The 21,855-nt window shown below is 37.8% G+C and overlaps 1 protein-coding gene across 21 annotated transcripts in view; it reads left to right on the top strand.

The window, feature by feature from the left end:
* Positions 1–21,855, top strand: part of MLIP (muscular LMNA interacting protein) — a 394,551-nt gene that overhangs the window by 29,420 nt on the left and 343,276 nt on the right. The window contains exon 1 of one of the 21 annotated variants that reach the window (XM_056818413.1): positions 7,488–11,164. The exons of the other annotated variants lie outside the window; for them this stretch is intronic. Coding sequence (XP_056674391.1) covers positions 11,162–11,164 — 3 coding nt within the window. The 5' untranslated portion in view covers positions 7,488–11,161. Of the gene's footprint in view, positions 1–7,487; positions 11,165–21,855 lie in introns of those variants that run through there. 21 annotated transcript variants of the gene reach the window in all.

A 21,855-nucleotide genomic window follows, 5' to 3' on the forward strand; every position in this document is an offset into this window, starting at 1 on the left:
CTTTGCTTTATTAACTCCTGCTGTTTTGTGAGATCATTGGCTTCCAATTTCCCAATTCTGGTATTTAAAGACTGGGTTTCTGCTATAATCTTTTGATTTTCCTTTTTGGTTTGTTCTATCCTGCTTTTCACGGCTTCCAGCTGTTTAATTTTGGTCTCCAATTGAGAGTTCCTGTCTTTTAAACTGTTATTTTATTTTTGAACTATTTCCCACTTTTTTTGCCAATATTCTTTCATCTTTTTCATAAACTCTAATTTCAATTCTCCAAGAACTTGTGGCCAATTTCCATTTTTTTGAAAATTTGGATGCATTTATTTGTTCACCCTCTTCTGCTATTTTCTCTGTAGTATGGATTTTTCCTCCATAAAAATTATCCAGCATCAAAGCCTTCTTCTTGTTCTTCTTAGTATTGGGAAGTTGTTTTTCCTGGGCATTGTTTGCTATCACTATGCTTGTTTTTTCTTCCCTTTCCAGTCAGATGTCTGAGTGAGGAGGGCATGCTTTCTGTGTATGGAGCTAAGGAGCAATGTTTTTGCCTGAGGCTACCTCTTTAGTCTCCTCATCTTCTACTGTTTGCTTCTCTGTGCTATCTCTGAGCCAAAGATCTGTGCTCTTCTGCCTGTTGGGGTCTCAAGTCTAACTGCTCTCAGGGGTAGGTTTGGTGGTCTTAGTCAGCTGTCAAGGACCTAGAGGTGCCCCTTTCTTGCTCACTGATTCTAGCATGTGCACTGGCTCCATAAGTTGGATGGGGGAGGATAGATCAGCTCCCGTTTTGGTGGAAGCTATTTCACCTCCTTATAGTGTAGAAATGTACAAATCCCACATGTCTTCAATGCTGTGCTGTACTGTAGAGTCCCTTTGTTCATATGAATTCAATTTTTTTTGACCTTTTGAGGTAGTCCATATTGGTAGGTGATGAGGAGAGGTAGATTCCTGCTTTTTAAATTGTGTCCATGTTTACCTGGAAGTCTTGAATGATTTATTTTTAAAAGTTATGGGACCTGTTTGTTAGTGATTTGGACATGTTCATTTAGTAACACAATATAAACTTAACAAAATCATCTTCACAGCAAACATGAAGTAAAAGCAAATTTCCTACATATGTTTCTTTAATTGTTTTGCTATGCCATTTCTCTAATAATTCCTTTACAACTCTGTTTAGTGTCCCAGGTTGGAAAGTTGCCCCTTAAGATTTATCTTGTATTTCAAGTTATACCCACACTCCTCCTTGTGGATTTCCTAGATTGCTCTCCTTTTGCCAGCCCCTGGGGTTTTCTGATACATTGGAGACTACCAGTGGGAGTCATAAATATCATTTGACTTAACTTCCTCCAGTTATTAGAGGTTATCCTTGTATTTTACTTTCCAGGAGAGTAGTGTTGCCACAATCTTTTTTTCTTCTCTAGCTTCTTTATTTTTTGCATTCAGTGACAAAATTTGCCATTTTACAGCTGATATGGTTAGTTTCTGCAGCAACTGCACTCAATGATCAGAAAGAAATATGTCCTTCCTCCTACAGCTTATGGTTGGTCTCATCAATGTCTAGTTGAAAATCCAGACTGTTCAGGAAAAGGAGGGGTTTATAAATTCTAAATAATCTTCAAACATAGAGTGTGAGGGATTTTTTCCAGGAGGTGTCAAGCATAGCAAATTCCCTAATGAAGATGGGAATCATATTTAAGTGTAATTGGGAAATGTTTAACAAAATAAAAGTATAAAATAACATAATGTTATTTTATGGTTTTCAAAGTAAATATGAATCCTGTAGAGATCCATTTGTACTTGAATTTGACATCACTACATTCTAGATAAATTTATATGAATACAGTAGCACTATTTGAAGAATTTCTATCAAAATAAAGGAATTATAAAGTATTGGCTAATAGATGAAGGTAACTGATAGAACTTCTAGAATAGTAGGAGTTCTAAATCTTTTCTCATCTAGACAAAGGAGGTGGCTGTAACATAGTCCCTTTGACCAGCTTGCCAGATCTGCTTCTCTCTGTTCTGCAGGCAGATTAAGTCCAGTTCCTCTCTTACAGAGGTTTAAATCTCTGACATTGTATCTGTAAAATCGTGAGAAAGTTTTATGTGGGGATAAGTATATTGAGAACTGGTCAAAAAGAGAAGTATTGAGGTGGAAAAGGTATTTCCTTTGTCACCTTTACCATTCTGAACCTGTTTCACCTTTTTCAAGACCACCCCCACATACTCAGGGTCTTTATGCTGCTTCAACTTTCCAATTGTATTACTGTATTAATGTTGCCTTTTCCATCATTTTTCTACAAACTTCACTCTCATTTCCTGTGGGTCTTTTCGGGTGACTTGATTGCTAACCTCGGGAGAAAAAGAAGCACTCTAGTTTATGTGGTAGTGCTAATGGCTGATAAAAGTGCATTATACTCCTCATGGGGTATCTGTATCTTGAAGAAAGACCTCAGGAGCAAGGCAATGCTTTAACCCCAAAGCATGGATATCCAGTGGTGAGATTTCAAGATACTGGCAGACTGATAGAATACTTTGGAATGGGAGAGGTTTTTAGTCATATCTCTCAAACTATTCATATTATTTATATACTCATTCTATGCATATATTATGGGAGAACTATCTCCTCTCTGAGTTCATGTGGGAAGTAGCTGCTGCTAAATTATATTTACCATCACATAGAAATCATAAAGGTTAAAAACCCAAGTTTTATTATTATGCTTAAGCAGAGATTCAGATCTCAGAGAATACCAGAATCCCTATTTGAATCCTCACAAGTCCTCTTATGGGCAAAATTACATGAGAGTGACACAGAAATAATTCTTTTATGTATTTCAATCTTGTACGTTCCTCTTAGGAAAAAAAATGAAAGAAAAGATAATCCATAATCTCAGTGCTTCCTTCAATGTCATAAAAGTTGAACAAACAGTTAAACGGAATCATAATTTCATACATCCTGTAAAAATGAACTCGAATCCAGGACTTTAATCCCCAGAAGTCCTTGCTCCACTTTCCCAAAATGCTTTGTAATATCACTGAATTCTCACCTGGGCCAAGAGCAAAATCATTATTGAAAGGGTCTCCACCCACGGCAGGTGCTCTTCTCTTCCTGGCTCCACTGGCAAACAGAGGAGTCTCATGATGTGAGTGAAATTTGGGTGGGCCTCATGACCCACCTAGCATGTGCTTCTCTTGCTTGTATTTTCTTTAACCCTTGACCTTAAATAAATCTCATAAAGATAATACTCCTTGCAGAGAGAAACTAATTTCTATCTGCCTCAGCTTCCCCAAAATTTTAATCTTTACAATCCTTAAGAAAATAAACTTCAGTTAACAAACTCTGTAGGTAAATTAAGTCAGGTTACAGATTAAACCGCACTTAGAAGGCTCACAAGTAAGCAAATTGAGAGGGAAAATTTACATGTAGTCCCAACTCAGGGACAGTTGAGATTCTTCCTCTGGTTTCTTATCTAAGGAATGTTTAAGACTGTAAATTTTCATATCCCAAGGGACAGGTTTTGTACAGGTGAGATTAATATTAACCAAAAGTTGCAAGAGGAATAAAGGGAAATAAAAATTCCCATAACACACATTTATTCAAAGTCTATTACATATATTCAAGTCTTTATAAGAATATAAATGTAACATCCCCTCCAGGGCTACTCTCTCAATCTCCACTTATTCAGGTAACTTGGATCTTCAAAGGTCCATTAAAAATCTTCTAAGATTCGATGGGTAACCTTTCAGATTCGTGGCTTCTCTAATTCTACTGTTCCAGAGCCCCCATTCAGTGTGATCTCCTAATATTAGTTATTGGGAGCTGATATTAATCAGTGTTCACAAAGAAATATTTACTGAAAAATATATTAAGGACAGAAGTTACAAATATATTTAGAACTGAAGCTATGAAGACATTGCCCAAAGCTGAAGTATATTCTTCCCTTCCCTACCCTTTCAGTCTCTGGGGAGAGTGTGGGCTCAAACCTGAAACATGAAGGTACAAAAGCACACATGTGGTGCGCCAAGGGCACTTCCTGGCCCTGGGAGTCTTTTTTCTCCTTTTGTGGAATCCCCAATAGCTTCTGGGTGTGGCATAGACAATGGACAGGATGCAGTGTTTCAGCTACTAGAACAATATGCTGTTGGGCTGGATGAGTCAGGCCACTCTTCTCAGCTAGTTCCTTACTCTCTTGGCTCTAGTGGTCTCTGCTACCAACTCCATTTGCTGAAGGCTTCAACCTTTCAAAACTCCCCAGGCCATAATCTGGTTCATTCTGTCTCCAGATTCTAATAAATAAACAGGAAAAGACACCATGAGCAAAGAGACAGATACATGGTTGCCAGGTTGGTGGAGAGATAAAGGAGATACAGGTACTGTTCCTCCTCTTGGCCAGAGCTCATGGCAGTTCTCATCACTCAAATATTGACCAGAAAGCTGGGAACACAAAAAGGGGCAGAGAGAAGATTGTACAGATCCTTTGGTATGTAAACTTAGTTCCAACCCCATCATCTGTCCTTCTGGCTCTGAATCTAAACAGAAAACTTTTCATTATCACACATCACCAGGCTCTCATGGCCAAAAGAAAGCCCATCAAGCCTTCACATCTTGAATTGGCAGCCAGGAGGGAATGTGGATATATTCTAAGAACTAGCCCCTCATTGACCAGCTCCCCACTACACACACACACACACACACAAAACTAAAGCACAGCTCTTGTCTCATGATGTCTATTATCTAGTAGAGGAATCACATCATATAGGGAATGGCATGCTTTGCCCATATTTTGGTCTATCAGTGTTAGTTTTGATGCATTTGGAAAGAGAGAAATTAAATTGTTGAGATTGGTTAGAGGGCAATCTTTTTGAGAGCAGAGACTGTTTTTTTTTACTTTGCCTTTGGATCTCCATATAGGAATTTAAAAAGTTTTATGCTAAATATGAGAATTCTAAAGTAATATGATGGTCATCATTTAAAAAATATTACAGCTTAAATCAAAATGACTTTTAGAAGCTTTATTTACAAAGAGGTGGAAAAATGTAGATAAAGAGACAGAAAGTACTGCCTAGCTACCAATATCCTAAGTTTAATTCTAATGTCTCCAGACTACAAATGTGAATCAGAAAGCGAATCTCACCGGAATCCAAAGTCCTAATTAGGAAGCCAAAATCTGAAGAGGCCACGGAGAGCCTTCAGTATACGAGGCTAAGACTGCCAGGAATGTCAGCAGAACTCATGCTGAAGGGAATGCCTCCCACCGAAGATGCAACACGCACAGAGGTTTCCTCACCAAAGAACCAAGGAAGGAATCACTCTAATAACCTCTGCAGGATCCAAGGAAAGATCCTCCTCCAGTCTGGCTCACCAATGCAGAGTCCAAGACTGAATCCTCAAGCTGGCCTTTTTAAAGCAGTTCTCTCCATGTCACTTCCAATCTTGTCTTTATGGACACCTCCTTAAATTCCCTTTTATGTGTGTCATCCCTCATTAGAATACAAGTGCCTTGAAGGCAGGACCTGTAATTGAAAAGAAATAATTGTTTGTATTTGTATCTCTAATGCTTGGGACAGTGTCTGGCACAAAATGTAAGTACTTAATAAATGCTTCATGTTGTTGTAAGCGTTGAGTCTGTCAGATATTACAAGAAACTGACTGTTCTTTAAAAAAATTCTATTCTGAATGTGTGATCTGCTTGAAACTCCCTGCCGTAAATGATCTTGTACATTAACAGGTTTTTTACTTCTCCTTTGCCAGAAGAGTAAAATTCAGATTTCCTGCCCTTTGTGGGGGGGGGGGGGGTAGCTTATGCTATCAGTAAAATATCTCCACTAAATGCAGAATCATCAATGCACAGGGAAGAGTAAACAGTCTGGCCATTTTATGTATTTAGTCCTGGGATTTGACAAATGTGCCAATTACCTTGGTCTTTGGGTGCTGGTTCAAGAATTAAAAGGCACAATCAATTTTGAGAACTGCCACAGCAGCTCCTAGAGTGAATGAAGACTGAATGCCAAGCAGCTCCTTACTCAGAATCTCCCAGAACAACCAACTCCAGACATTGATCGGCTGAGCTTTCTTGAGAGGTGTGGAAATCTCCATTCTCTTTCTGTAGGAATCCAGTTTGGTTCTGAAGACAAATTAGGAAGCCAGCCTATGGCTACAGGGCATTGCAGGATCTGCTGTTATTAACTATGTTTATATTTAATAATTAGGCTTACTGCAAAGGATTCCCATGGGAACCAATTCAATTTAGCCAACATTTACTCAGTGCCTGCCATGGGCAAAGTTAAAGATGGCTTTTTTTTTTTTTGATCATAGATTTAGAGTTGGAAGTGACCTTAGAGGTCATCTAGTTTGGTCCCCTCATTTTATTTTAACCCTTACTTTCCATCTTAGAACCAATATTGGTTAGAAAGGTAAAAAAAAATGGTAAAGGCTAGGCAATGGGGGTTAAGTGACTTGTCCAGGGTCATACAGATAGGAAGTGTCTGAGGCCACATTTGAATCTAGGACTTCATGTCTCATGGCATGACTCTTAATCCACTGTGCCACCTAGCTACTCCTGGCCCCCTCATTTTACAAGGGAAGAAATGAAAATCTATGAAGATCAAATGACTTGACAAAGGTCAAACTAGTGCCAAGTGGCAGGGCTGGGATTTGAATGATGATAGTCTGTAGAGGACTAGCTTCAGAGTTGGGAAGACTTGGGTTTGAGTCTGACACCTACCAGGGCAAGTCACTGACTCTTTAGCATCCCAGCAACTCTCTAAGATGAATCTTGAATGAATCTACAATTCTTGGAGAGAATTAGCAGTTGTTGAATTCAGAGTTCTTGACCCTCCTTTTCCCCATTTCCAGCTCCCCCTCTTCCAAAGAAGTGCCAGGTACTGCGCTAGGACAAGAAGGCAGGAAGCAAATAGTTCCCAGGCTTTAAGAAGCTGAAGAGCTTAGCGTTATCTGTCACTTGCTGTTGACTGATTAGTTGGCCAGAGGCAAGATTTTCAAACTCTTACAGAGAAAAAGTCCCACAGGTGGATTCTAAATCCATTACTTCATTTGTATTTTAATTATCCAGCTTTTAAGGTTATGTAGATAATTCCATTAAGGAGACATTTATTGGAAAGAAGCGGCCAGAGATGGGGTTGACCTCCTCTCAAGAAGGCACCTGGGACTAAGAATCCTTACCTCAAGCCCAGGGAGAAACAAACAAGGAACAAGTCCATCTGAAACTCTGAGGTGCCTTCTCTTTCCTTCTAGATCTCATTGGTGACAGAGAGGAGACATTACACTGAATACCCAGCCTCCAGAGGGGTGGAGGGTGAGGGGTGTTGTGCTGTTTGACAGGTGCTGTATGACAACTAGAACAGTCTAGTGCTTTTTAAAATTTTTGAAACTTTTAAATATTTATTTTCAAAACCCATTTGAAATTTTATTTTTGGACTCACTTCCCATTGTCAAATTATAGTTCCTTCACAGGGAACTCATTAGGGAAGGGGGAGTGGGGTGGGCTGGGTATTTGGCCAAGTTGAGCTTTCAATAGCTCCAGAAGTAGCTAGTGGCAAGAAATATAGATTTGAATTCCCTATGAATCATTCTTACCTACTTAATTATTCAGGTATGATTGCCAGGGGTGGTAAGAGAATACCTACTAAAAAAAGAGAAATACCAGGATATTTGGCAGAGAACCTGCCAACTTTGCATCGCTTTTAAGGTCAGGCATGTGGCAGGCAAGCCCTGGGCCAAATGGTAAAGTAGTCATCAGCTGGTTCTCCTAGCATTCTATTCTTACCTGGTGCTTTCTATTTTTCTCTGGTAGCCAACGTTTTCTGTCTTTCTGTTGCCTCAAACCCTGCTTTCGAAGAATTAAAAGGCTCATTTGCTCTAAGGTGTAAATTATAGGTGACCTCTGGTCATGCTGTTCATATTTTAACAGAAAGCTGAGTTTTAAGTCAAAGAAATGGCTCTCTTAATTGTATAATTCAGGCATTAGCAGGAAAATTATAGTTCCCTCCTACCTCCAGTCATTTTTTCACCTATTCTTCCTTCTAAGAATTTTGTTGTTCAATTGTATCCATTGTCCTGACCAAATATGGCAAAGATACTGGAATGGCTTTCCATTCCTTCTCCAGTTCATTTTACAGATGAGGAAACTGAGGCAAACTTGCCCAAGGTCACACAACTAGTAAGTTTCTGGTGCCAGATCTGAATTCATGAAGATGAGTCTTCCTGATTCTAAGTCCAGTGTTTTCCTCACTGCACCACTTAGTTGTTCTTGAGATTAACCTTGCTTAAAAGACTACTGAATTGGACTAGTTTGGCAATCAAGCAGAAAAGGGATGGCAACTTTATATTCTGGAAGTAAAAACAAACAAAAAAGCTTGCTGCCCAATCTTTATTTGATCAGTATTTTTTTTCATATGGTTGTAGTGTCAGAAAAGCAGTAATAAAATACTTTCAAATGTCAGAATGGAATTAGATAGGGAAACTCTTGCAATAAAAGTTTTAAATGACAAAATGTGTGGGATTCTGGGATATTTCTTTCTAGCTCTAATTCAGGTCCTTCTAAAAGTGATATGACAGCTGGTTATCAGCATGCTTCTGTCATACTCACATTATGGATGTTGCTGTGGATGTATATATTATTTGGACATTTTTAGATACAATATTTTGGATATTTTTAGACTTTTCTCTATGTCCTAGATAAAACAAATGCTGAAATAGTTCTTCAACTACTTAGGAATTATTTTTTTTTAAATATAATGGTACCCTCTTCTAATTCTCTACCTAAAATATGTATTTTTAGGACGCTACATCTTTACCAACTTGCTCAGGCTGAGATATTTTTGATTTAAAAAATCAGTCTTTTAAATGGGTGTAAGTGAAATATGTTTTATATTTTATTAAATATATTTAAGTGCCCTCGTGTAGGATATTGCCCAAAGCAAACTAAAGATCAAATCCCAAGTAAAGTCCCACCTTCTACAAGAAGTCTCTCATAATTAATCTTATTCCCTCTGTTGATTATTTCCAATTTATCTTGTATATAGCTAATCTGTAGATAGTTGTGACAGTTAATTGATTTTGTCCTGAAATTGCTTAAGCCCCTGTTCTTTGTCTTTGAACTTTGTTTAGAAATTCTGCTGGTCTGTAAAGAGGTAAGGCTAGAAATAGAGTTCTCTTGCTAATTATTGTTCTCTTCTTGCCTCAATCTGCTATCCTTGGGGGATGTGGGTAGACACCAGGTCCAGGATCTATATACCACCAAGCTATTCTTCAAGGATGTCTGGTCCACTATCTCTGACTTTGCAGGTGGACTCAAACAATGAACATTTCTCAGTCACAGGAGGAAAGAGGAGGGGGGATATTGATATCCCCTCATTCCCAACTTCCAGCCAATGATATTATTCCTCACACTTCAGTCATGTTGTCCTCTATCCAATAATGTTGCCAACCCCATAACCAATGGTCTTATTTTCTTACCTACCCTATTCTATATTTTATTCTAACCATATAAAAAGGAGATGAGTCTCCATCTCAGAGTCTTTGGATAAATTGAGACAGCCATTTACCTATTCTATAGGCAGCCAGTGCCCCTGTTAATAAAATGCTATATTGCTCAGAGAAAATACACATCAGTCAACCTTTGTTGAACTGTACTTGTGAGAATTGTTTTCATGTTGTCTTTCTCATTTAACTGTGAGGTCCTTAAGAGATGGGGGTGTCTTTTACCTTTCCTTATATCCCAAGTACTTAGCATAATTTCTAGCACATAGTAGGAACAGAAATGTTTTACTGACTAATTAATGTGTTCCCAGTCCTCCAGGACTTTAGAATATTATGACCAAGGGGATTTTAGAATGCCATAATTTAGCTTTATAATAATAAGTTCCATTATGCCATTTATTATGAGGCAGTGTGATGAAGTCAGGGGTTAAAGAGCCAGTCTCAGCCAGGAAAACCTGGGTTCAAGTCCTTGAAACATTCTATATCTGTGATCTTGGGAAAGTGACTTGGTCTTTCTTAGCCTCAAGCGACTTCTTAAGTTATAGAGGTTACTTAATTGCTGCGAATTTAAATTCTTCCCAGAAAAAAAATAGAAGACTGACCCACTGCTGAAAAGATTTTTTTTTTAATAGTCCTGTGAGGCACAAAGATCGACTTCATTTTCCTCCAAAAAACTGGGAGAGTAAATAGTCCTCTAAACGCAATCAATACCAGCTTTACCAGAATGTAGCAAAAAAGTCCAGAGCTTGATTCAGTTTTCCTTTCCACAGCCTTAACTTATGGCTTAGTGGAAAGAGTGTTAGATTTAGTCAGAGGAACTGAGTTCTGATTCTTCTGGGCAAATCATTTAATCACTCAGTTCTCCATCTGAAAAAAAATATAGAAGTTGGACAAGATGACTTCTCAGGTTTCTGTTTCTAAATCTATAACTTAGTCTTATCAAGCTTTCAGAATTATAGAATTCTCACTCTGCCATTTTTGCAGACAGAAATAAAAAAGAAAAAAAATACACTCCTATTTCCTTCTCAAATGTTGGGATTGGAGAGAAAGAAATACAGTAAAAATTTTGATAAGTTATAATTATACAAGAGTGCATGTAAAAAATGATTTAAGGCTCTATTTTGAGTTAATGCACATACTTAATCCTCAGTGGTTTCCTAAAGCCCATCTTACAATTTTCTTTTATTGAAAGTAGTGATACAGTTGAGGATGGATGGTCCTGTATAAAATCCCAGCTGCCCAAGCGTAACTTCAAACAGCAGGGGCTGTGGGAGGAAGACAAATGGGCCAGGAAATTTTTTTGCTCATTTTGACAGTAAATTAATAATATGGGAAATCATATTCAAAATAATATGCAAATTACATGTGCTATTCTGAGTCAAGGGCATAGGCAGAGACTGTAATATTTTTTCTAATCTTCTACCTTTCAAAGCCTGGTGTGGGAATAGTGGGCAGCAGTAGTAATAGCCAACAGAATAGATGGAGTTCTACCTGCCTGGAAACATTCTTTTTCTTCTTTGTAGTGAAACTGTCCTCTTTCAACCCCTACCCTAGATTAGAAGGATGTTAAAGTATACATTTTAATGAGAAGAAGCATGGCATAGTGCTGACCTTGGAGGCAGGAAGAGCTGGGTGCAAATTCTGTTTTGGGGAAATGCTTCAGTGCTCAAGGCAATGGTAAGTTCTGGATTAGTTTTCTTCTAGCATGGGGAGAAATCCCAGATCCAGATTCAATCCCTCCTATCTCCCATCCCAATAAATTATTACATCAGTTAGGAGCAAAATGGAGTAGTAGATAGAGTGCTGGTCATTGAGTTGGTTATCATTTGGTCTGCTGTCAGCTTCAGGGTTTTTTCCCCCAAGAAGGAGTGTAGGAGTTGGATAGCCTGACTCCTCTTTAAGCAGGAAGTCCCTGCCTAAAGGTAAGGGTGCCATTTTGGCAGGAAGTCCCTGACTTTGGGGTTGGGAGTCATGTAGGTGTGAGTTCAAGTCTTGGCTTTGGCTCATATTGGCTATGTGGCTTTGGAAAAGTCAAAGTCAAATAAGATATTTGTAAAGCACTTAGCACAGAAAAAATGCTTATTTTTTAAAAGAAACTTTTAGAGTTAACTCTCTAAGATATACAATTCCACCGAGTTTCCTATTTCTACCAATGAAATCAAAGGTCCAGTAAAAACAAACAAACAAATGAAATCAATGACCACAGCCTGAGCTTTCCCAAAAGAAAATTATCTGTATGGACCTCCATATAAAGTTGTTGTTTAGTTGTTTAAGTCATGTCTGACTCCTTGTGACTTCACTTAGGTTTTTGTTGGCAAAGATACTGGAATGGTTTGCCATTTCCTTCTCCAACTCACTTTACAGATGAGGAAACTGAGGCATACAGGGTTAAGTGACTTGCCTATGGTCTCACAGCTAGTAAGTGTTTGAGGCCATATTTGAACTCAGGAAGATGAGTCTTCCTGACTCCAGACCTGGGACTTCATCAATCGTGTCCCTTCCTGCCCAAAGTTGCAAGCCCTCTGATATTTGTCAGAATAAGGCTTCAAGAAATCAAAATTAAAAAGTCATGCCAAGTCAAAGAGAATACATTAAATCTCATGATATTTGTATACTTAGCATAATTTTTCTTTTTGAGATGCAGTTTGAGAGGCATGGCAAAGATCTGGGTTCAAGTCTTGCCTCAAACCTCCTGACTGTGTGATATCCTTTAATTTTATGATTACTTAGTTTTAGTTTTAAAACTCTTACTTTCTGTCTTAGTATCAGTTCTAAGACAGACTAGTGGCATTGGGTTGGCAATTGATGTTAAATGATATGCTGAGCATTACACAGCTAGGAAGTATCTGAGGTCCACCTTGAACCCAGGTCTTTCCAATTCCAGCCTGGTTTTCAATCCATTGAGATGCCCTGCTAGATGAATCAGTGAATCAGTGCTTTGGAAAACACTCCAAGACTATAAATTACAGAGAAGATGCTGACCTACATTAGTAGAGGGAGTTTGCTCATCTGGGAGTTCCCTAGTCATAAAATCAGAAAGCAGGTTAAAAAAAAAAAGTCCATAGGTTAGGCAGTGCCCCTTTTTTTTAAAGGAAAGGATTCATGTCATTTTTGAGACGTTTCACTGTAAAATGAAGACTGCAAATTTATTCCGGAGCAGACAGGATTTAAATGACAGCAATAGGATATGAACAATACAGCAACATCAGCAGGCTGCTTCTGTCTCATTCTGCTTAGGACCCGTGGCTCGGTTCAGAGTTAAAATGTTCTCAGAAGAAGAAAAATATTCTTCTTCTTTTCATCTCAGCCCAGAAGGGAACTTTGCCTTTGCCCAAGGTCTCGTCTTGATGCTGGTGGGTGTTGCCTAGCTAAAAAATCTTTCCTGGTGGTCTGAAAAGAGGTGGTGGTAGTTAGTACCCTTTTCAAAAAGCTCTCTCTTCCCTTACAGCCCGGCTCCTTCCTTATCAGCTGGCTTGCAAAGATTCTGCCTCCCGCAGTGAGTCATGCAGAAGAGTTTAGTATTTCCCAGCAAGCAGGACAAAGTCCAAGTTCTATAGCTATTCTTAGCTGTTCCACACCCTGTGTCCAAATGGAGGGAAGATAAGGGATGAGCCTGCTGGGGACACATGGGGGCTTGATGACAAACAGGAGAGATGGTGTCAAGTTGAGCTTTTGAGTCTCTGTTTTCACAGAAGTTAGAAGAAGCCTTCTAAAGATTGATTGATTGGCTGGGGCGTTTAGCATTGTAGCACAAGGACCACTGCTTAAAACAGGGCAGAGAAACACTCGGGGCAACTGATGTTCTGACAGGCATTTTCCTTTTCTGCCTTTTTTTTTTTAAATCCCCAGAAGACTAAATTAAGGCTACTACAGCAGCTGTGATTTATAATTTTTTTTGCAAATATATCTTTTTATATACTTGAAGTTTAAATAAATATCTCTCACATTCAAATAGCAACACAAGTATCATCTGTGGTGATTGTTTTAATCAATTATTTATTTCCCTCCTGAGTATTTTTGGATGTCAGTCAGTCAATAAACATTTATTAAGTACCTGCATTAGTCAGGCGCCATGCTAGGCACTCTGTTTATGTTATAATATTTTCTATTATATATAATATATCATAATAAGTATTATATTATAATAATTTATAATAAAATTTGAGTACTGACTGAATCTTTTCCCACACTCATCAGATTTAGAGTTTTTCTACTGAACTTATTCTTGTATAAATTTTTTTGGCTGTTCTTTGAGTGAAACTAGTCAGTGATGATGTAAGTTAGTAGAGCATTTAACCATAACTATTACTACCACCTAATATTTACAAAGTACATTAAGGATTTCAAAGCACTTTACATCTTATACTTTATGGACTGTTCAGGGAAGATGAGAACCCTTGGGATGAGGGCTTGCTGAACCCTTTTAAGGGTTTTTTGTCCTCCTTTGGTGTCTGCCTGACACCCAGCTCTCATTTGTGACTCCAAGAAGCTATAACATGTGCAATGGCCACAGCCCAGGACACCATATTGCAGTTGTCACCTACAGGTCTCCAAACTTTCAATGAAATAGGGGGGTGTCTACCAGAGGCATGTGAAGAATACTCTTTGTAGAAGAGGTAGATGAAAACAAATTGTTCCAACAGTCTTTCAGGTAGTTGAATTAGCCACTGTGGAGTTCTTAAAACTTGGTTAGACATAAGAGAAGCCAAAGTCATCTATTCATTGCATCAGAGCCATCACTGGTTGTCTTGACTTTTGTCTTTCCACTGGACTTTAATGACTCTGGAAGAGAGAGTGAGGCTGATGACTTTGTGTAACTCTTCCTTATTTAAATCCAATTCATGGGCAAGTCAAGATTTCACTTCATTATGCCATTGGTCCTCTTTGAATATGAAAGATGAGCAATGGCAATAATCTCCCTTTTCATTTCCTCCTGTAGGAACAGTATTCAAGTCAATCCTACCATGGCAGTTAGGATTGGTGGAAAATAGATATGAATATGGAACAAAGGTAATAATTACCTAGCATGGAAAGTCATGGAGGAATTGTGACATATCAGTGAAGGGAGTTCCTAATAAATTCTTGGTGATTGATTGATGGCTTGGTTCAGTCATTCATTCACCCATTTAAGTATATGAAAAGCAATCATGTTTACAAAATAAAAAGATTAAACTTGTTCTACTTGACTCTAGAGGGTAGAATTAGAATTAATAGGTGGGTGTAGAGAGATAGATTTATATGTTATTTTGGGAAAACTTTTTACAGTGAAGATTACCTAAATATGAACTAGGTTATATCAGGAGGAAGAAAGTAACCAACCATTAAAAGTCACCAATGACCATTAGTTAAGCACAAGCTGTCCCCAAAGCCTTAAAATAGCACTAATAGCTTAAAACTGCATTAGGAGGGGGCCAGCTATGTGGCTCAGTGAATAGAGAGTCAGTCCAGGAGATAGGAGTTTCTGGGTTCAAATCTGGTCTCAGATACTTTTTGGCTGTGTGACTGTGGACAATTCAACGTTATCCCATTGCCTAATCCTTACTTTTCTTCTGTCTTGGAACCAATATATAGTATTGATTCTAAGATGGTAGGAAAGAGTTAAAAAACTATGCTAGGACTTTTGGGACATCCTGTATATTGTAGAAGAGATTCATATTTAGATTAAAGGCTAGATTAGTCAGTATATGAGGTCTGTTCCAGTTCTGAGATTCTTTAATTCTAGTTTTGTTTTCCAGGTTACTCTGTCTCACTTCCAAGCCCCAGTTACTTTAACCATTCTTGATAGGTACAGCATGATTTCTCAGACTCTTACTCTTCTGGTTGACTTTTTCTGGACATTGTCAGGTTTGTTGATGGCTGTCTTCAACTATGATACCCAAAGCTTTAAACAATGCTCCAGATGAAGGCTGCCCTTTATCAAGTACAGTGAAAGTATTGTTTCCCTTAAAATGAACAGTACTAGTCTAAGTTTTCATTAACTTTTGGGGGAAATCCCCAAACATTCTTTTCTTGGTGTTGAACTTTCAGCAAACTAAATTTCCTCAGTTTATTTCACATGAAGGAAAGCTATTATCAAAATCTTGAAAGATATGTGGTTATCCAGCCTGTGCTTTAATACTTCCTGTGAAAAAGAGGTTATTATCCTCAAAAGACAATTCCAGTTTTGGATAATTCAAATTATTAGAGAGTTCTTTTAAATATACTAGTCTAAAATCCACCTTCTTTGAAATTTTTGATTTTTTTTCCCTTTTGGGATGACACAGCAAAAGTGTCATCATTAGTCCATATGTTAACCTTTCAAATATTGAAGAGCAGCTACTAAACCCTCCCCCCACTCTTCTCTTCTTCCTACTGTATCTCCCTAGCTTTTTAGTACATCTCAATAACACTGGAAGGATGTCTTGGAGTTTACTACTAGTGATTAGTTTACATTGGTGTATTTGTAGTCTATGACTAAGTATAGTACCATTAATAAATGCTTATTGAATAAATGGTTTCCCAATTCCTTAACATCCCATTTTTTTCATTTCCTTTTAAAACCCAATTTGTTTGTTTGTTACATTAAAGTAGTTCTATAAGCATCTTAAAGATTGCTGCCCAGGAGAGGAAATACTCCAGATAGGGTTTGAAAATCATAATCCAACAGAATAATATCCTTCTTTGGACTTATTATATCTTTATTATAATCTAATATTACAATCTAAGATGTATGGAAAACTAAGGGACAGCAAGGTGGTTCAATGGATAGAGCACCATGCCTGGATAAGTTCCAATCTAGCCTCAGATACTAGCTATGTGACCTTCTGCAAGTCAGTTGCCCCAATTTGCCTCAGTTTCTTCATCTTTAAAATGAGCTAGAGAAGAAAATGGCAAACCATTCAAATGATATCTTTGTCATGAAAACCCCAAATGCAGTCACAAAGACTGACTGAACAACTACAAGGGTGCCAATAGAGCAAATTTATAACTGGTCTCAGAGTTAGGAAGGTTGGTATTTAGGTCCCACTTTTAATTTTGATTATGTAACTTTAAATAAATTATAACTTTTCCAGGCTCCTTGGCAATTCTGTAAGTAGAGTTCCCACTGTTTGTGAGTTGCCTTCACTAAATAAGTCAGAGGTTGGAAGTCTTAACCTTTTCTCTCTCCTCAAATATTGTACTATAATTCAAGTCACCTGAATTTTACCTCAATATTCTTTCCATTGAATGATAAAACCTATGAAAAGAGTTCTCAGAGTTGATCTTGGTGGCTCATGCCTTAGACCTCTGATGCTGAGACAGTGAAGGCTGGTGGATCACTGGAACTGGAGGCTAGATGAGGACAAGAACTGATTTGGTGTCTGCCCTATGTTTGGTACCAAAATAGGGAACCACCAGAGAGAAGAACCACCAAGATGTCTAAAGAGGGACAAACTGGCCCTTTTTGGGAAAAAAGGATCAGATTAAAGCATCCTTTGTCAAGGAGATCAGTATTAACATCATGTTCCTGAGTGAACACTGTACTTTGAATTGGAGAAAGATAAAGAGTAGAAAAACGTAAAGGAAGGAATGAAGAAAGAAAGGAAGGAAGGAAGAAAAGAAGGAAGAAAGGAAGGGAGGAAGAAAGGAAGAAAGGAGAAGAAAAGAAGGAAAGAAAAAAAGGACAGAAGAAAGGGAGGAAGAAAGGAAGAGAGAAAGGAAAAAGGAAAGGTGTGTGGGGGGAGGGAAGTAGGTTACTCAATCAGTTCTTCAGTTACCAGAAACATTGCCATTGAAGGTGATGAAAGGTATTCGTAGCTAATCTAAAGTTAAAAGGGATATTCTAAAGTGAACAGGAAATCATTAAAAATTGTTAGCCTCCAAATAAAGCAGCAGGGAAGACATTTAGTGAACAATTATCTATAATGGAAGAGGTTCTTTTGAAATGTCCAGATACAGACAAAGATAATTTAAGGTGTAGCTAGTTGAGAGAAAGTTAGCTCTTGATGATTGTCTGATAAATAGAATTAAAGAATATTTCCACCCCCAATGCCATGACCCCATTTGGAATGCTGTTTTATCACCATTTAGATACTTGAAAATGGTATTAAATGGAAAGTGGGAATTTTCTATAACTTTGTAAAGTCATTGGGATAGATTTATATGTGTGGACTATGCATGTGATAAGATATTTGAGTGGGTGAGTCAAATAGTTTGCTTTAAGGATGCCAAGGTCCAGGATGAAGCTTGGCAAATTATAGCTTACTGTCTATTAAAGGAATGCAGAAGACCTTTACAAGCTGTTCAGGGTATGGAGATAAAAGAGTGAGAGACAAAATGTTCAATGAATATATTTAGCATGAGAGGAAATTTGATTGGCAACAATAGACCATATTTACTGACAGTTTCCCTGAAAGTTTTACTCTAAAATTGTGTTGGGGGAAGGAGATAGATAATGCAAACATTTTGGCTTAGAGAGAGAGAGAGAGAGAGAGAGAGAGAGAGAGAGAGAGAGAGAGAGAGAGAGAGAGAGAGAGAGAGTTTTTTTGAGAGGAGGGCCAGAGAGGAAGGTAGGGAAAGAATAGTAAGTCATCTAAAAGTGATGCATCAATCTTGACTCTGGGAAATAAATGACCAAACACATTTTCTTTCTCTTGCTCAAGGGTGATGGTGGATAGGTAGAGGGACTGGTAGAAATGCTAATAGTCATTTTACCAATGATTTTTGCTTAACTGTTAGAAGGAAGGATTGGGGTAGAGGAAGCCATAACAAGAGGGAATGTAAAAACAAACAAACAAACAAAAAAAACCCCAAAAACATTTTTTAAGCCAGTTTTTACATTTTAATTTCTTCCTAAATTTCAGGTTTGAAATTTAAGCACTTTTAGTCCATGGAACAAGGAAACAGTAGTTTCTTTTTCTTTCTTTCTTTCTCTTTCTTTCTTTCTTTCTTTCTTTCTTTCTTTCTTTCTTTCTTTCTTTCTTTCTTTCTTCCTTCCTTCCTTCCTTCCTTCCTTCCTTCCTTCCTTCCTTCCTTCCTTCCTTCCTTCCTTCCTTCCTTCCTTCCTTCCTTCCTTCCTTCCTTCCTTCCTTCCTTCCTTCCTTCCTTCCTTTCTTTCTTTCTTTCTTTCTTTCTTTCTTTCTTTCTTTCTTTCTTTCTTTCTTTCTTTCTTTCTTTCTTTCTTTCTTTCTTTCTTTCTTTCTTTCTTTCTTTCTTTCTTTCTTTCTTTCTTTCTTTCTTTCTTTCTTTCTTTCTTTCTTTCTTTCTTTCTTTCTTTCTTTCTTTCCCCATACTTTCTTCTTAGTAACAGCTCTAGGACAGAAGGGCAAGGGCTTCAGTGACTTGCCCAAGGGAGTGGCTGAGGTCATATTTGAACTCAGGTCTTCCCAACTCCAGGCCAGGTGCTCTCTCCACATGCTACCTGCCTGCCCCTGAGATAATAGTTTTCACTTTGTCTCACTGCCTCAGCTTTTCCCTACCAGAACAGAACTAAAGAACTGCTGATCAGTAGTAGTTCTCATAGTTAATAGTTAAATAATTAATAATAATAAATAAATAAACAAGGGATGAGGAGGGAGCAATTTATGATAATAGAAGATGAGGATGAGGAGGATAAGGTACAAGTTCAAGGTCTAGGATGAAGATGAAGTAAAAAAAGACAAGGAAGATGAAAAGGGCAAAAGTGAGGAATATGATAGGGAAGAAGAGGAAGAAAGAATTCCAGGAGTGGAAGCATTCTGTTTACTTTCTCTTTTCCACATTTCAGGCAGTTATAAGAATTCTACTTTTCTTTTCATTTAATCCTTTGTCTGTCCTGACTTCTAGCAAAAAGTATTGTCTGATGAAAGAAATGAGTAATAGTGAAAAATGTCATGTGAGCTCTTTAATGAGAACTTGCAGGTAATTTCTCTAGAAACTGATATTTTTAAAGCCTTCCAAACATCCTGCAGATGATGGTTCAAAGTGTGGTATCAATTTAAGAAGAAAAATGTAGGGAAAGTGGCAGAAATGGTGGCAGTGGCAGAACAAAACAATTTTTTTCCTCTTTAGAATTAAGAAAAGGTATTATGTGGCAAAGAAAGATAATCCAGAAACAGATATAATATGAATGAAATTTTACCTATAATTCTTAGTTGATATATGTGACTTTGGAGTCTGAGGACCTGTGTCCAAATCCTGCTTATTATATGTGTGGCTGTGCAAGTCACTTAACATCTCTGAACCTCAGTTTCCTCATCTGTAAAATGGATTGGACTAGATGGTCTTGCAAGGTCTCTTCCAACTCCAAATCACATTACTTTTTAAGTTATAAAAGGCAGTGGCAGTGCAGGTACTGTACATTTCAAAAGAATGAGAAACTGGTAGAATGTTCAAGACTGTACAATTTTGTTTGTGTTGTTCAATCATTTCAGTTGTGTCTGACTTTTGGTCCCCATTTGCGGTTTTCTTGGCAAAGACACTGGAATGGTTTGGCATTTCCTTCTCCAGCTCATTTTACAGATAAGGAGACTGAGGCAAGCAAGGTTAAGTGACTTGCCTAGGTTTCACTGCCTACCTTTTTTCTTTCTGAATGTGGGTCAAATAATTATCATCAAAATAAAACTCACATTTGCCATAGTCCTTTAAGGATTACAAAGTGATTTTTATACAATCATTTAAAATTCCCCAAACCTTGAGAGGGAAGGACTAGTGGGACTATTCGATTTGCTCCTTTGGGTCCATTTTTTCATTGACTGGTTCCTTTTATGCCTTTCAGAGTATCTGAATCGTGATTAAGGCGGTGTGGGGTAGTAGGTAGGATGCTCTACTTGGTCAGCAGGATATGTAATCAAACTGTACCCTCTCTCAACTTATTAGGGTCATGAACTTGGGTAAATCACTTAATCTCTTTTAATTCTCAGTTTCCTCAACAGTAAATTGAGGTGGATGGAAGTGATGACCTAAATAAATCTCTTTCTGGTTCTGGAAATATCATCAAAGATAAGGGATAATTTTATTTTTTTAGAGCATTGTTGTTGTTGTTGTCCAATTCCTTGTGACTGTTTAAGAGTTTTCTTGCCCTAGATACTGGAGTGATTTGACATTTTCTTTTCCAGTTCATTTTACAGATGAGGAAACTGAGGCTAACAGGGTTCAGGGTTAAGTGATTTGCCCAGGGTCACTAAGCTAGTAAGTATCTGAGTTGAGATTTGAACTTTTCCTCAGGTGGTACAGAATTTGGAGAGCTACAGTATTAAATTAGAGAAAGAATTAGGCATGCCTTACAATTGGTTGTGAGAATGTAGAAGTCTTATATTGTCTCAAAGTATTTTTTTTTCTAATAGGTTACAGATCTCTACCTGGACTACTTGACAGTATAGTTAACTTCTCCATGTTTCTAAGATGGCTGTAAGAGCATCTTAAATTTATATAGCTCTTGACAAAATTCTAAAATGTTTCATGCACAAGTGACATCATTGCCCATTATAGTAATTTCAGCAGCACCCTCCTGTACAGCATGCTCTAGTGAGAGACAAGAGGAACTTCAGGTAGACAGCAGTTTACCTGGGTTGTGAATTGGTCAGTACATCAATAATAATACTGATTTCCCCCCATAGTTCTACAAAGTACCCAAAGGACTGAACATCAGAAAAGAGGCTGAGCTGGGTGGGAATCAACCTCAGCTTCATGGTGACAGATGAGGAAAACCACACAGATAAAAACAGAACAAAATAGAAAAATGAAACATGTGTGACACAAAATCCAGTTCTTAACAGGTAGAGAGCTAACTAAAAGTTGGGAAACCAGCTCAATCTAGTTTTATCTGGTCAAAATGAAATGTAGTATTCGTAGAAGCATACAGCCATGAACAGTGCTATCACAAAATGGAACCACATTAAATTATTACTTTTCCTAAATAATTCCTATACCCTGTAAATATATACAAAATAAATTCATAATGAATAGAATTAATTTGGTAGAGGGTAGCACTAGAAACTTGGGGAGGGGGATCCAGAAAGACCTCATGTAGGAAGTAGCATTTGAGTTAAGCTTTGAGGGAACCTAGTGATTCTATGAGGTGGAATTAAGGAGGGACAGCCTGTGTCCCTTGTGTGAGGGACAGTCTATTAAATGACAGAGTTGGAAAATATAATGGCATGTCTTAGAAACAGCAAGGTGTCTAGTTTGTCTGGACCACTGAGTATGTGAAGAGAAGTAAAGTAAAATGACCCTTGGAAGATAGATTGGAGTTAAGCAATAAAGAGTTTTAAATACTCCTTGCCCCTTCAGCCTTGGTAAGTGACACTCCAAGATAATCTTCGTGGGACCCAGTGCTTGTGTCCAGAGGGTTTGTGAGAGTTGAAAAAGATTCTTATAGTCTTATCCACAAGAAAAATGGTCATTGAAGCAGAAATAATGCAGTCAAAAGA

Source organism: Monodelphis domestica, chromosome 2, assembly GCF_027887165.1.
Source record: "Monodelphis domestica isolate mMonDom1 chromosome 2, mMonDom1.pri, whole genome shotgun sequence".
NCBI classification, from domain to species: domain Eukaryota; kingdom Metazoa; phylum Chordata; class Mammalia; order Didelphimorphia; family Didelphidae; genus Monodelphis; species Monodelphis domestica.